The sequence below is a fragment of the Saccostrea cucullata genome, unplaced genomic scaffold (assembly GCF_032062105.1).
Source record: "Saccostrea cucullata isolate Sc308-1 unplaced genomic scaffold, CSIRO_AGI_Scuc_v1 ctg16833, whole genome shotgun sequence".
Classification (NCBI taxonomy): Eukaryota; Metazoa; Mollusca; class Bivalvia; order Ostreida; family Ostreidae; genus Saccostrea; species Saccostrea cuccullata.
In genome coordinates, this window is record NW_026940895.1 from 1 (window position 1) to 12,605 (window position 12,605).

Here is a 12,605-nt window from a genome sequence, read left to right on the forward strand (position 1 = left end):
CACAATTTCCATCGCTATTGTTGCAACGAAGACTTATTTTGCAAAACGTACTGCAGGTATCTGTGCAGTTTTCTCCATAAAATCCGATCTCACAAGCTGACAAAATTAACATACCTTAAAATGACATATTTTCATGGTGGAAAATTATGATTTGTTGGAATTTAATTTCGTTATTGGAGAAATGTTGAGTAGTAGTGAATATTACAATTTACATTTCGTGGTGGTCATGCATTCTTGGGTTTCTTTCCATACCCCGAAAACAACCAAAATTTGCAATTTCACTGTACTTTTGTATAAGGCTTAGTCACACCTGACAAAATACTTTTTTTCCAAAACCACTGATCTAAGTACATTGCAAAACGCAAAAAGATATAAATGATTCTTATCTTATTTGAATTCGATATGGTGTCTCATTTAAATTTGCCTCAATCTCTTTGAGTTATTTTGAATACTTTAAAAGTTCTATCATGTAACCATGTTATTCCATTTCTTGACATTATTTGTACATACCTTGACTGCAGTTTGAACCTGTCCATCCTGGTTTACATCCATAGCTACACTCTCCATGTACATTGTGACACACTTCCCTCTGGCAGTTAAAACTGCAATGTCTAGAGCAGTTGACTCCATACAATCCTTCCTTGCATTCTTTGAAGCAATAAAAAAATTAAAACAAGATAAAACATGCATATTACCAAAAACATATGCAAAAAATACTTATATTAAGCCCAGTACAAATAAATCACAAATAATTAATTTGCCTATCTTTATATAAAAGATGTAAATTCCCCTCTGATTTAAAAATCGTACTTAAATGTTTGTTTGTATGATGTTCAACGTAAAAATCTTAATCATAACAATAAAAGGCATGTATAATAATAACATCAGCATCCGATGACATGGTGTTTTTTCTTTACTATCTTTTTTTTTTATCTTTTTATCTTTTTTTGCTTTTGCAATCACACGTGTTTTTTTTATTTGAAGGCATGCTTGCCAAACATGTTCTGCACGATAAGGCGTTTTCTTTTATGTTAAAGAAAACCTGTGTTTTAAATAGGAAGACCAAAGGTGTGATTTAATTCTTCTACTGGCAGTTAAACATCTTTTCTACTGTCGATAACATACTTTCTGCACATGTCGTTCCATGGAATCCATCTTCACATCCCTCAGTACAAAATCCATTTTCATGGAAGCAGTTTTGACCTCGGCATTTGATATTACAGATCTCAGAACAATTTAGACCATAATTGCCTTTTGAACATGCTGTAAAAACAGTCATAACCATATTATATTATGAAATGAGAGCAATATCCCTTGCATGAAATAGATTTTTCTATATATAAAATGTAAATGCACTGAAAATTTGTAAGATCTAACTTCAGGCAATTGAATATCGATGTATATTGTTTATTGTACTTACAATCATTGCAAAAATGTCCAATGTACCCAGGTGCACAGCTGTCACATTTTCCACTTGCCTTGTCACACGGTAATTTATTTCTACATTTACCGCTGCATTTGTACGTACAGTTACGCCCATAAAATCCATCCTGACAAGCTAGAAATATAATAAATGACAAAAAATAACAAAATACGTACCAGTATACAGTAATCGCCCCTTTTTGAACTAAATAAAATTTTATCATACATGTATGAACCCCAAAAAGCCTGAATTTGATCTTTGAGACATTTAATTTACAAGTTATTGAGATCATTAATATCTCTTGGCGACAAAACAGCAAAGAAGAAATTATTTGATAGAATATAGTTCTCAGCTTAAATTTCAACAACTGTTTCACATATCCTTACACTCGAAAATTAAGCTAAAATGTGTCAGAATGTTGGCATTTTGTAAAATATTCTCATTTTCATCAAGATAAGATCATACGGAAATCAAATAATAAAATATTAGAATTATATTGATTTTCAATTAAATCACGATGACAGTATTTCAAATATTGTTGTTATTGTTTATCATTTAAATTGTTTCACGTTACATGCTGTTTAATTGAAACTTCATGGAAGAGTCTTACATATTTTCTGTAAAGAAGAAGGTATAGTTTCAATACAAATTAAGCCCTGTATTTTTCTAAAATATGAAAGTGAAATAAGAAATTAAAATTCATTCTTTCTGATTCATAGGAATTCCATACAGAAAGAATACACAAATGGTTTTTGTCATATGACCTCCTAAATGCTAATTGTGACGTCATTAACTGGTGCATTTACCCGTATTTTCTTTAAAAAATTGCAGAAGACATCAATTTTCAATGGAATTTTCTTTCAGAAAACATACTCTACCACCGTCGCCCGAAAATATTTTGAGACATGTCATTTTTCAAAGCAGTTTACATAATGTATCCAAAAATTGAGCTGGGCGACGGTGGCAAACACTATTTTCTAAAGGAAAATAAGCACAGAAATGAGCCATTCTGAGGCTTTTCTATATTAAACTTAGGAATGTACCAAATTAATGACGTCATATTTCCAGAACAGTCCTCCTTCATGCAATTTTCTTTAATGATTTATCATCTACTCAACTCTTGTTAAATCCAATTTCATAACTTTTCAAGAACATTAAATTTTTAGGGCACAATAAAGACCAAACCACACCTACTTCTTTGTGATCAATCAGAATGATTTTGATTTGTTATATGAAACTTCTGGAATTCTAAGGAGACTACAAAAGCACACTCCTAACTGACAGAATGCTGGCCCTAATTGCATCAGCATTTCAAAACAATCAGAATATGAAGGCTGTCAGAAAAGAGACAAAGACATACATTACAAAATAGGAAATATGTCTAAATGCCACGTTCAGAACTCTCTGTACTAGTATTCGTAGAGACTGTTCCGGTATCGTTTGGCTACAAGTTATAACAAGGCAGGACATTATTTGAAAGGCTTTAGGGGACTAAACCAACCATTTTTTAACATAAAAAGTGTTTATTTTTTATATTCTTCTTTTCTATTTCTTCTTTTCTATACTTTCCTCTTTCTTTCGCTCCTTTGTATATTACCTTTTTTTGAAGTACAATGGTCTCACGCTCACAAAGGTAATGTTTACTTTTTAGTTAATGATGAACTTAAAAATTTTATTTGTTAACTGTCAGGGTCTAGGGGATAACAACAAACGTCGAGATGTTTTTAATTTTTAAAAAGGATTAAATTATAAAATATATTGTTTACAAGACACAAATTTTACTCCACACTCTGAGAATGATGTTTAAAATAATTTATATGGTTTTTGAAAGTTATTTTAGCTCATTTTCCTCAAATTCGAGGGGTGTAGCTATTCTTGTTAATAATAAATTTGATATACAAATCTTAAAACAAAAAGGGGGTGCTGACGGAAACTATCTCTTTCTAGAATTCAAAACTGAGGAAAAATAAGCTGCTTCTTTGGAATATTTATGGCCCAAGTAGTGATAATCTGGAGTTCTATTGAAACATACAAACTTGTATACATGATTTTAACTGTGATAATGTCATTGTATGTGGTGATTTCAACCTTGTTTTGAACCCTGATATTGATTATTATAATTAGAATCATATACATAATCCAAACGCAAGGCAAAGGGTTCTTGATTCTATGGAAGATGGGGGTTCTATCGATATATACAGAGTTTCATCCAGACACATGGAGGGAAAAAAACCCCACTTAAACAAAGCAGGCTTGATTTCTTCCTGATCTCAGAAAATTTATTGCCAAGTGGAATAGGATGTACAATTGAAACATGTTATATGTCTGATCATTCCATTATTAGTTTATTTTAGCTTTTGATGATTTAAAAAAAGGTAAAGGTCTTCGAAATTTAATAATTCTTTTCTTAGTGATGGGATATTTATTAATACTATAAATGAAGTCATTAATAATGTTAAGAAAAATTATGCTGTACATATATATTTAATGGAAAACTTGTGAATGATGAAGACTGATTAGTCTTCACAATAAATGATCAATTGTTTTTAGAAACACTACTCACGGAAATAAGAGGAAATTGTATTTCCCATTCCTCATACAAAGAGAAACTAACAAACAAAAATTAAGAAGAAAAACTTGTAGGAGAAATAAAATATCTTGAAGAAATAATACATACTATTGCTGACAATGTTGGGTTCTTAGAAGAAAGAAAATAAGGAATTAGAGGATTTAAGAAAACAAAAGATGAGGGGTGTTTTAATAAGATCTATGGCAAGATGAGTATAAGAAGAGGAAAAACCATCACACTATTTTTGTAACTTAGAGCATAGAAATTTCACAAAGAAGATCATTCCAAAAATAGAAACAGAAAATGGTAACATTATTTATAAGCAGGCAGAGATTTTGAATGAAGCTAAAAGATATTATTAATACTTATATAGAGACATATATAATTCTTTAAATGATATCAATGATCTTGGTGATGAATTAAATTTTCCAAATATTGCTAAATTTTCAAAAATAGAGTCCTTGGAGACAGAAGGTAAAATAACGTTAAAAGAAGCTTAAGGAAGCTCTAAACACTAACAGAAACTTTTTTTTGGACTCAGAGAAAAATATATCATATAAAGATATGCATATTAAGACTTTTTCATTCATTTATAACATAGGGTACGCGCCTTATTTGCGCAGGAAAAATGTTCAAACACACTGGACTATTTTTGAGCAGAAATCACTGCTGTTTACTTGCATTGGGAAATTTAATGAAAATAACGAATTAAATTTCTTTCTCTTGGTCTTATATAATGCTAAAAATATTTTAATCTATTATAAAGTATGTAATTAACGGAAAATATTTACATTTGCAAATGTTTTCCTTTATATAACACTACTGAAAGCAATGCGTATCTATAACTGTATAAATACAGGTACGGGGTCAAGAGGTCATAGATGTGCGTATGGATAAACGATCGACGTCATTTCTCAGTGACATCATGAAGGGTCGACGAGCGTTCAGTGGATTACATACATGCCGTTGCTTTTGAAAAATAATGCATTTCACGCTTTTAAAGTTACAATCAGGCAAATATAAAGTATGAATATGTCACAAATGTAAATATAAGTTATAAGGTATCATTTTAAAACATCTATCGGGCTATAAATACGGGTTGGTATGAGATTAAATTCAACATAAAGCCCTTCGGGCTTTATGGAATTTAATCTCGTGACCAACCCGTATTTATATCCCGATAGATGTTTTAAAATGATACCTTATTTCTTAAATATTTACATTTGCAAATGTTTTCCCTTATATAACACTACTAAAAGGAATGCATTTCTACAACTGTATAAATACAGGTATGGGGTCAAGAGGTCATAGATGTGCGTATGGATAATCGTTTGACGTAATTTCTCAGTGACGTCATAAAGGGTTGACGAGCGTTCAGTGAATTACATACATGCCGTTGGGTTTGAAAAATAATGCATTTCATATGTTAAAAGTCACAATCAGGCAAATATAAAGTATGAATTAGTCACAAATGTAAATATAAGTAATAAGGTATCATTTTAAAACATCTATCGGGCTATAAATACGGGTCGGTACGATATTAAATTCAACATAAAGCCCTTCGGGATTTATGGAATTTAATCTCGTGACCGACCCGTATTTATATTCCGATAGATGTTTAAAAATGATACCTTATTTCTTAAATAACAATTTCTTTAATCTTAAATCTATGGGCAGATCACTCTAACTGCATAAAACTACCCAAAAAATAGAGCTCTTTAGTGTGCAGTGTTTAGAGCGTCCTTAAGAAACACTCCACAATATGAAATAAAATAAATTTCCAGGTTTAGATGGCTTTACATCAGAGATTTCAACAGGTCTGGGCGGCCTCCGTTTTAGGAGGATAGCAAGATTCGATATGATGATTCAATATGGCCAAATGTTTTACCATATATATGGAAACCGCAATGCAATGTCGTATAGTTAATCTTCTGATATCAGAGGATAACACAGGTAATTTTCAAACGCCTCGTGCCTACCTTTACTCAAAAAGTGCAAGCACCAGAGTACAATAAAAAAAAGTTCAAACATTAAACTATATGTTTGTATGTGGCGATTTGAGATTCTATGTCTAGAATTTTTACAATACGCTTTCAAAGTTGGCAGTCCTTGAGTTCCATTTCTACATAATATTTCTTGTTATTTCGTTTATTTCTTTTATATTTTTTTCCTATCAGGACAAAAAAAAGACACTTTTTCTTTTAATTTAAAATTAGAGAAAAATGAAACACAAAAGAAAACGTAAATACACTCTGTCTGATAATTTAAGCAAATAAAACAAATTAAAGATAAAAAATACTTATAAAATATGATTTAATAAACAATATTAAAAAAATATATTATTAAAAAATGTATATCAAAAAAGATAAATCAAGAAAAAGCACCGTCTTTTATAGCTGTGCAGCATCAAAACTTCCGCCAGAGTTCCTAGATGAGGCCTCGACGGGGAGAATGCATCAGCAGTATATTTCCACGGACAAGGTAAATTTCTGTCAGATTAGTTTTGACAACGGGGTTGACGTAATCTTGCTGTAGATGGAGATTGATCCTAATTTATTTCAGGGGTCTTAAAATCTTAAAAGTTTAATTTGATACATATACAGGCGATACAGACAGTTCTTCGATGGACTTTGATGTCACGGATTTTTATTGTGTTATTGAAATGCGACATTAAAAACGACAATAAAAACGAAGTGAAACAGAAGTACGGCATTCTTCAGCGATAAAGACTTAAGATGAAATTAAAATTTCACATTTATGCTGCATCCGTGAACCCATTGACTTTACTTTTTTGAAGGGGACACAATAATTTAAAAGCAATGAAAGCAAACAGGTTTTCATGAATTTATCTAACATAGGATTTTTTTCCATAACTTTGAATTTTCTTTTTCGTTTGGATCGAAATATTTTGTTTAGATTCTACATGGGATATATCTTTTTTAAGTGATTGAGAAATTTTGACATTATACGTTGCTAGGGAAAAATTTCTCAAAAATTATGATAGAAAAGAAAAAAAAATAAATAATCAGCATTCAATATTTGTATGTGCTTTTGATAAATTGAATCAGATTTATTTTAGATCGAAAAGGGGCTTTAAACTGAGTATTATTTTATTGACAGCAAATTTCCAAAATTTGATATATATTGATTTAATACCTTGATTTAACCATCATCGTATGAAATTTAACCTTTTGTTTGTTTGAAAAATCTGCGCACGGTTCATTAACTGAGAAATGCAAGAGTTGCTGTTATTTGTTTGGTTTAGACTGCCCTTTGTTTTGAAAAATCCGGTAGGTGGCAACACCTCTGTCCTCTAATTTTAGAGGATAAAATCTATCCTCCAAAATCAGAGGCCGCCTAGACCTGTTTAAAGGTATTTTGGAAGTCTATTGGAATTTCTGTAGTAAGGTCCATTAATTACGCCTATGATTGATTGATTAATTGATTGTATATTGTTTATTGTCCCTCTCGAGAATTTTTCACTCATGTGGAGACGCCACCATTTGCCGGTGGAGAGCTGCAAATTTTGTCCTTTACTCGGCACTCAGGGCCATTGAGCAGGGAGGGATCTTTTTCGTGCCAGCACCTACTTTGACATGGGACCTCGGTTTGTACGGTCTCATCCGAAGGACCGGTCTCCAGGTCCCGCAGTGGGATTCGAACCCGCGACGTAAGGATTGACTCCTTACTTCGAGACTCTAGAGCTGACGCTCTAACCACTGCGCCACGCGGGCGACAATTACGAGAGACAGGAATGCAGCCAAGAAGCCAAAGCCACCAGTTACCTAAACCTTTTCAACCTATAAGAACAGAGAAGGTTCTTTTGACTCATCAGCTGGCGGTCTTGTATTCTTCATCACTCCAACCTATGGCAGTTCTTCAAATCATCGCAAAGTAGTTAAATGCAGCCACTTGTTTAATCTATGTAAGCTTGGCGATTTCTTCAGGTCAGATAAGAGTTTCAATACACAGTATATATTTTTCTGTAAAGATGTAACTATTTATATCATTACAAGAGGCCCATGGGTTTATAGGTCACCTGAGTATAATGCGACAACTTTCCAACAATTGGATTCATGTTTTAAACGGCCATGAAATTAACAATTTTGAAAGAGGCGCCATTGCTTATCATTGTTATACACTCAGTATGCTTATTTTAGTAACTGAATACCCAGAGGTAGATCAGAGTAACAAAGAGAAAATCATCTTCGCTAGCAAAGGGTTTCTGATACGCTGCTCTCCTCATAAACCTTTGGCATACGGTGAAGTCAAAAGACGGGATTATTTTCCTCATGTGATCTCGAAACAAATCAGGAATGCACAGATTGCGTCATCGAAACAAATAAAGACGCGTGTTTAACAAAATTAAATCAATTTTTTTTCAAGAATATTGCAATTGATTAATGTTTATTCATTATTTATAGTACAAATTGGAAACTTCAATATAGATTCTTAATCTCATATTTTGAAGATATTTGATGACACCATTTTTATTCATAGAATCTCATGTTATCTTACGGATAGTTGTTTACTTGCGTTTTTTATTTCCGAGATAAAAGTCAAGAAGTGCCCCGAACGAAAATGTCGTCATTTACAAAAAAAAACAATTGCTGATTGGTCGACCGATCGAGAAAAAATAAATCCAACTTCTATGAACACCGTATGCCAAGGGTTTATGAGGAGAGTAGCGTATCAGAAAACCTTGGCTAGCGAAGATGAGAGAAAATGCATTTCCACTTTTAGTGAATTTCAGGGCCCCTGGTTCAGGGCTTCTTGTGTTAGGGCGGGTCCACAGTTGAGCTCCCTATCCCACAGGAACTACTGACCCTGGGGCATCATCTTTCAAAATTTTTGATTTTTAAACAAAATTATTTCATCATGCTGTTGATTAATACCAAAGTGCAGATTTTAAAGCATTAAATTTTTTCAGCCTATATGTTACCACCCCCCCCCGAACCCCCCCCCCCCCCCCCCCCCCCCCCGGAGTAACTCTGTCCCAGGGGTCAGGTAATTAACTATTTTTGAAAGAAACAGGTCTTTTGTCATAAATATATACTAAAATCATTGGCATATAACAGCCAACAACAAAGGACAAGATTTTCAAAGACTTCACGCATTTCACTATATAAACACAAGAGTCCCGCCCTAACACAAGAAGCCGTAACCAAGGGACCCTGAAATTAAAAAATCTCAAAGTGACATCCTATCTCCTTATAACTATGTACATAGTTCATTGGTTAAATACCCAGGTGCAGAAAAGAAGAGTTTTAAAGAATTTAGGCATTTTCACTACATAATCAATAAAAGCCCGGTCCTAACACTAGAATCCCCAACCGAAGGGCCATGAAATTCACAATTTTGGAAGAGGTAGCCTTATTCAACATGTACTTGGTTAGTTTATTTAATACTCAGGAGCAAAGAGGAAGATTTTCAAAGAAATTAATCATTTTTTACGATATAATCTATATAGCCCCGCCCTAGGACTAGATCCCCTGACCCTGGGGGGGGGGTGATATTCACAATTTTGAAAGAGGAAGCCTTATTCAACATAGCTATGCACTTGGTTAGTTTATTTAATGCCCATGAACAGAGAAGAAGAAATTCAAAGAATTGTTGCATTTTCACTATATAATCTGTATAATGTTATTTTTAAAATTTAATTTTAAAAATTCATGATCTGAATGAATGCCAATTGTGTTTTCTTTAGGGATCAAATTAGGGATATATACCCGAAATTTTGGATTATTACATCAAATTTTTCTTCAAAGCTTTTTTTATGGCTACTGACTTAAAGCATTTATATTGATGTTTGGGGCATAAATTTATTGGGCATATTTAGTCAAATGATAAGCAAGCTTTTTTAATTTAGTTTTTTTGTTGTAACTGTTCAGGAGGCCATAGAGGATTGGTACTTTGACCACGGGTTATATTTTCAAAATTCATTATTTCCTCACCAGACATTTGTGTAATGGTGGAATTTCTGAAGGTTTTTCTTGAAAAAATTATGATCTGAATAAATGCCAATTGTGTTTTCTATAGGGATCAACTGATAAACATGCAATTTGTTAAAAGACGGGTTGTTTATCGAAATATTTCGAAGTGTTTTGATAACCAGATATGATCCTAAACTCACATGGCGTTGATTCAAACATCTGCTAGGGGAAGTCTTTAACTTTGATTGGACTACCCTTGTGGGGCTTTACATTATATTTTGAAAATTTCAAGTACATGTTTCTTCTTAATCAAAACACAACTTTCACTGAGCTTATGTTGAGGAAACAAAAGTACGCACCCACATTTAAATGCTGCTAGTGGGCCCATTCATACGGCACATTTACATTCAACAACACACACATCAACATCAACTTGCATAAATTGTGCACCGTTTTTTAAAAAAATACACCATCCCCACACGTAAATCTGGCACACTTTAATTTCAAAGATTTGCTTTTATAAATATATTTTACATTTGCATCTATTTCTTTGTTCATCTTTTCCAAGTACGCACATATAGCTTCTTCTCTTCTTCTTATGATTACTGTATCTTTATTTATTTATTTGTATTTTTCATAACTTGTCACTTCCATGCTGTACTCTCTTTCAACTCCTTCACCATAACCAAAATTAAAGTTCATATGCCTAAGTCTTGAAAATTAATACATGTAATCTTTATTTAGGATATCTTTAAATAGAATCCTAAAGTATTATCGCGAGTTTCCGTCGTAGACATGACTATTTAAAAACAGAATGGTACTTATTTTGTATGGTGATATTGTTATATTGTTATATTATATTGTTATATTGTTTAATGTTGCAGAAAACGTTGAAATTTCAGTGTTGCCTCTACTTTCATTTGCAATCATAAGCAACCAAAATTGAACTACAAATCGAACGTCTATTCATCGTGAAATCTCAACCTTGCCTCGACTTTTGAATCAAGGTTAAAATGCCTACTAGAATGTTTGTTTGTGAGTATGTATTAAGAAAATTAAACATACGTTGATCACAATTGGGAAAGATCCATCCTTCCTCGCAGCCGCGTTCACATCGTCCACTAATATGATGACAGGAAGCACCACCAAGACAACGACCTGTACACCTTGCTTTACACTCCATACCATAGTATCCAAACATGCATGCTGATTGAAAATAAAATATCAGTTTTGACTCTAAAATTTGAAAGTCTTTTCTGATGTAAAATCAAGAATAACAAGCCCACTCAAGACATTTTTTGTCTACTTCACCATCCTGGAGCTGGAGATTCAAAATCTAAATCTTACTTTTGTTACAAAACTCTCCTGTCCAGCCAGCTGTACAACCTAGACAGGTTCCATTTATTATATTACATCTTCTCTCCTGGCAGTGAAGAGGACATGCAAGATCACAGTTCTGTCCATAATGACTATTTTCATCACAACCTTATATTGCAAAAAGAAGCTTATGGATCATACACATAGGCGCATATTTTGATAAAGCTTTTGCCAATTAATGAATGAATATAGTTGTAGTAAAATCTTACCCATCACATTCACTTCACATAACTCTGTTACAAATAGAGTTTCGTAGCCAGCAGGATACGACACATCCTTGCATCTTTCGTTGTAGAAAATAATGTAACGTCCATGAATGGTACAAATATTGATCACATCTAAGGGAGGTAAATCTGGTCCGCCCTTGTAACACAGATAACTGTTGTTGATTTCTGTTGTGTTCGATACATACAAGGAAAATCCTGCCAGTCTACCTCTCTGACGGATAACTACAATTTGTTTTAGACAGATATGTTGGTGCATTACACTCCTAAATGAATCATACAGGTCATTCAGTTGCTTATAATGCTTTACATTTTCCTTGAAATATATTCTTAAGGAAATTTGTTTTGAAAGAATCGTTTTCCTATGATAAGTTCCCTTTCGATACACGCATGTGTTAGTTTTACTTGATGTTCATGCATACAAATAAAGATAAGTTAGGAAAGGAAATTTAAATTCTTGTTTTATCTCAACAAACCAATAACATTTGAATAGTTTTTGTTGTTAAATTCTGTAGTAATTTGCAAGTTATCTGGATTATTTTGTGTATGGTATCCTGATAAAAAATATTAAATTTAAAACAAAACCTTATGTATATTATTCAAGGTACTTCTAGAGTAACATTTTAGTGAACATTTTATTTTTGTCTCTCGTTAATTTGTAAAAAATTCATTTGATTAACCTGAATAGATAGCATACTCGACTATGGACAATGAAACAACGGAAACATTTGATTCAAACTAAAGCAAAGCATTTTCTACACAATCTTATTACAAATACGAAAGAATCAATATCACCTGAAACGTTTGAATCGTTTGAAATTACAAATGTGTATCGCAAATGATAAATAGATAATGCTTTATATCTTTAATTCATGCGCATGCGCGAGGAGAGAATGGACGTTTTTCTAGTGCACTGTGCAAAATTTGACTAATTTTGGACCTTTACCAGATTTTGTGCAGGAATTTTGTGAAATTTTGTGTGTTCTGTAGCATTGCTATTCAAAGTTTGTTATTTCCGGGATGAATTAAATGTCCGAGTTAGAAAAGCGTCGTCGTCAGTCATCCGATGGGCAGCCACC

The 12,605-nt window shown here is 32.8% G+C and overlaps 1 protein-coding gene across 1 annotated transcript; it reads right to left on the reverse strand.

The window, feature by feature from the left end:
- Nucleotides 1–510: 510 nt before the first annotated feature.
- On the reverse strand, nucleotides 511–11,751 carry LOC134256586 (multiple epidermal growth factor-like domains protein 10; the record flags this gene model as incomplete). Its single annotated transcript, XM_062739268.1, has 6 exons — nucleotides 511–648; nucleotides 1,112–1,263; nucleotides 1,421–1,558; nucleotides 10,991–11,131; nucleotides 11,273–11,410; nucleotides 11,512–11,751. Coding segments are annotated over 6 exons (947 nt in total), but the record flags the coding sequence as incomplete, so codon positions are not given.
- Nucleotides 11,752–12,605: the final 854 nt, after the last annotated feature.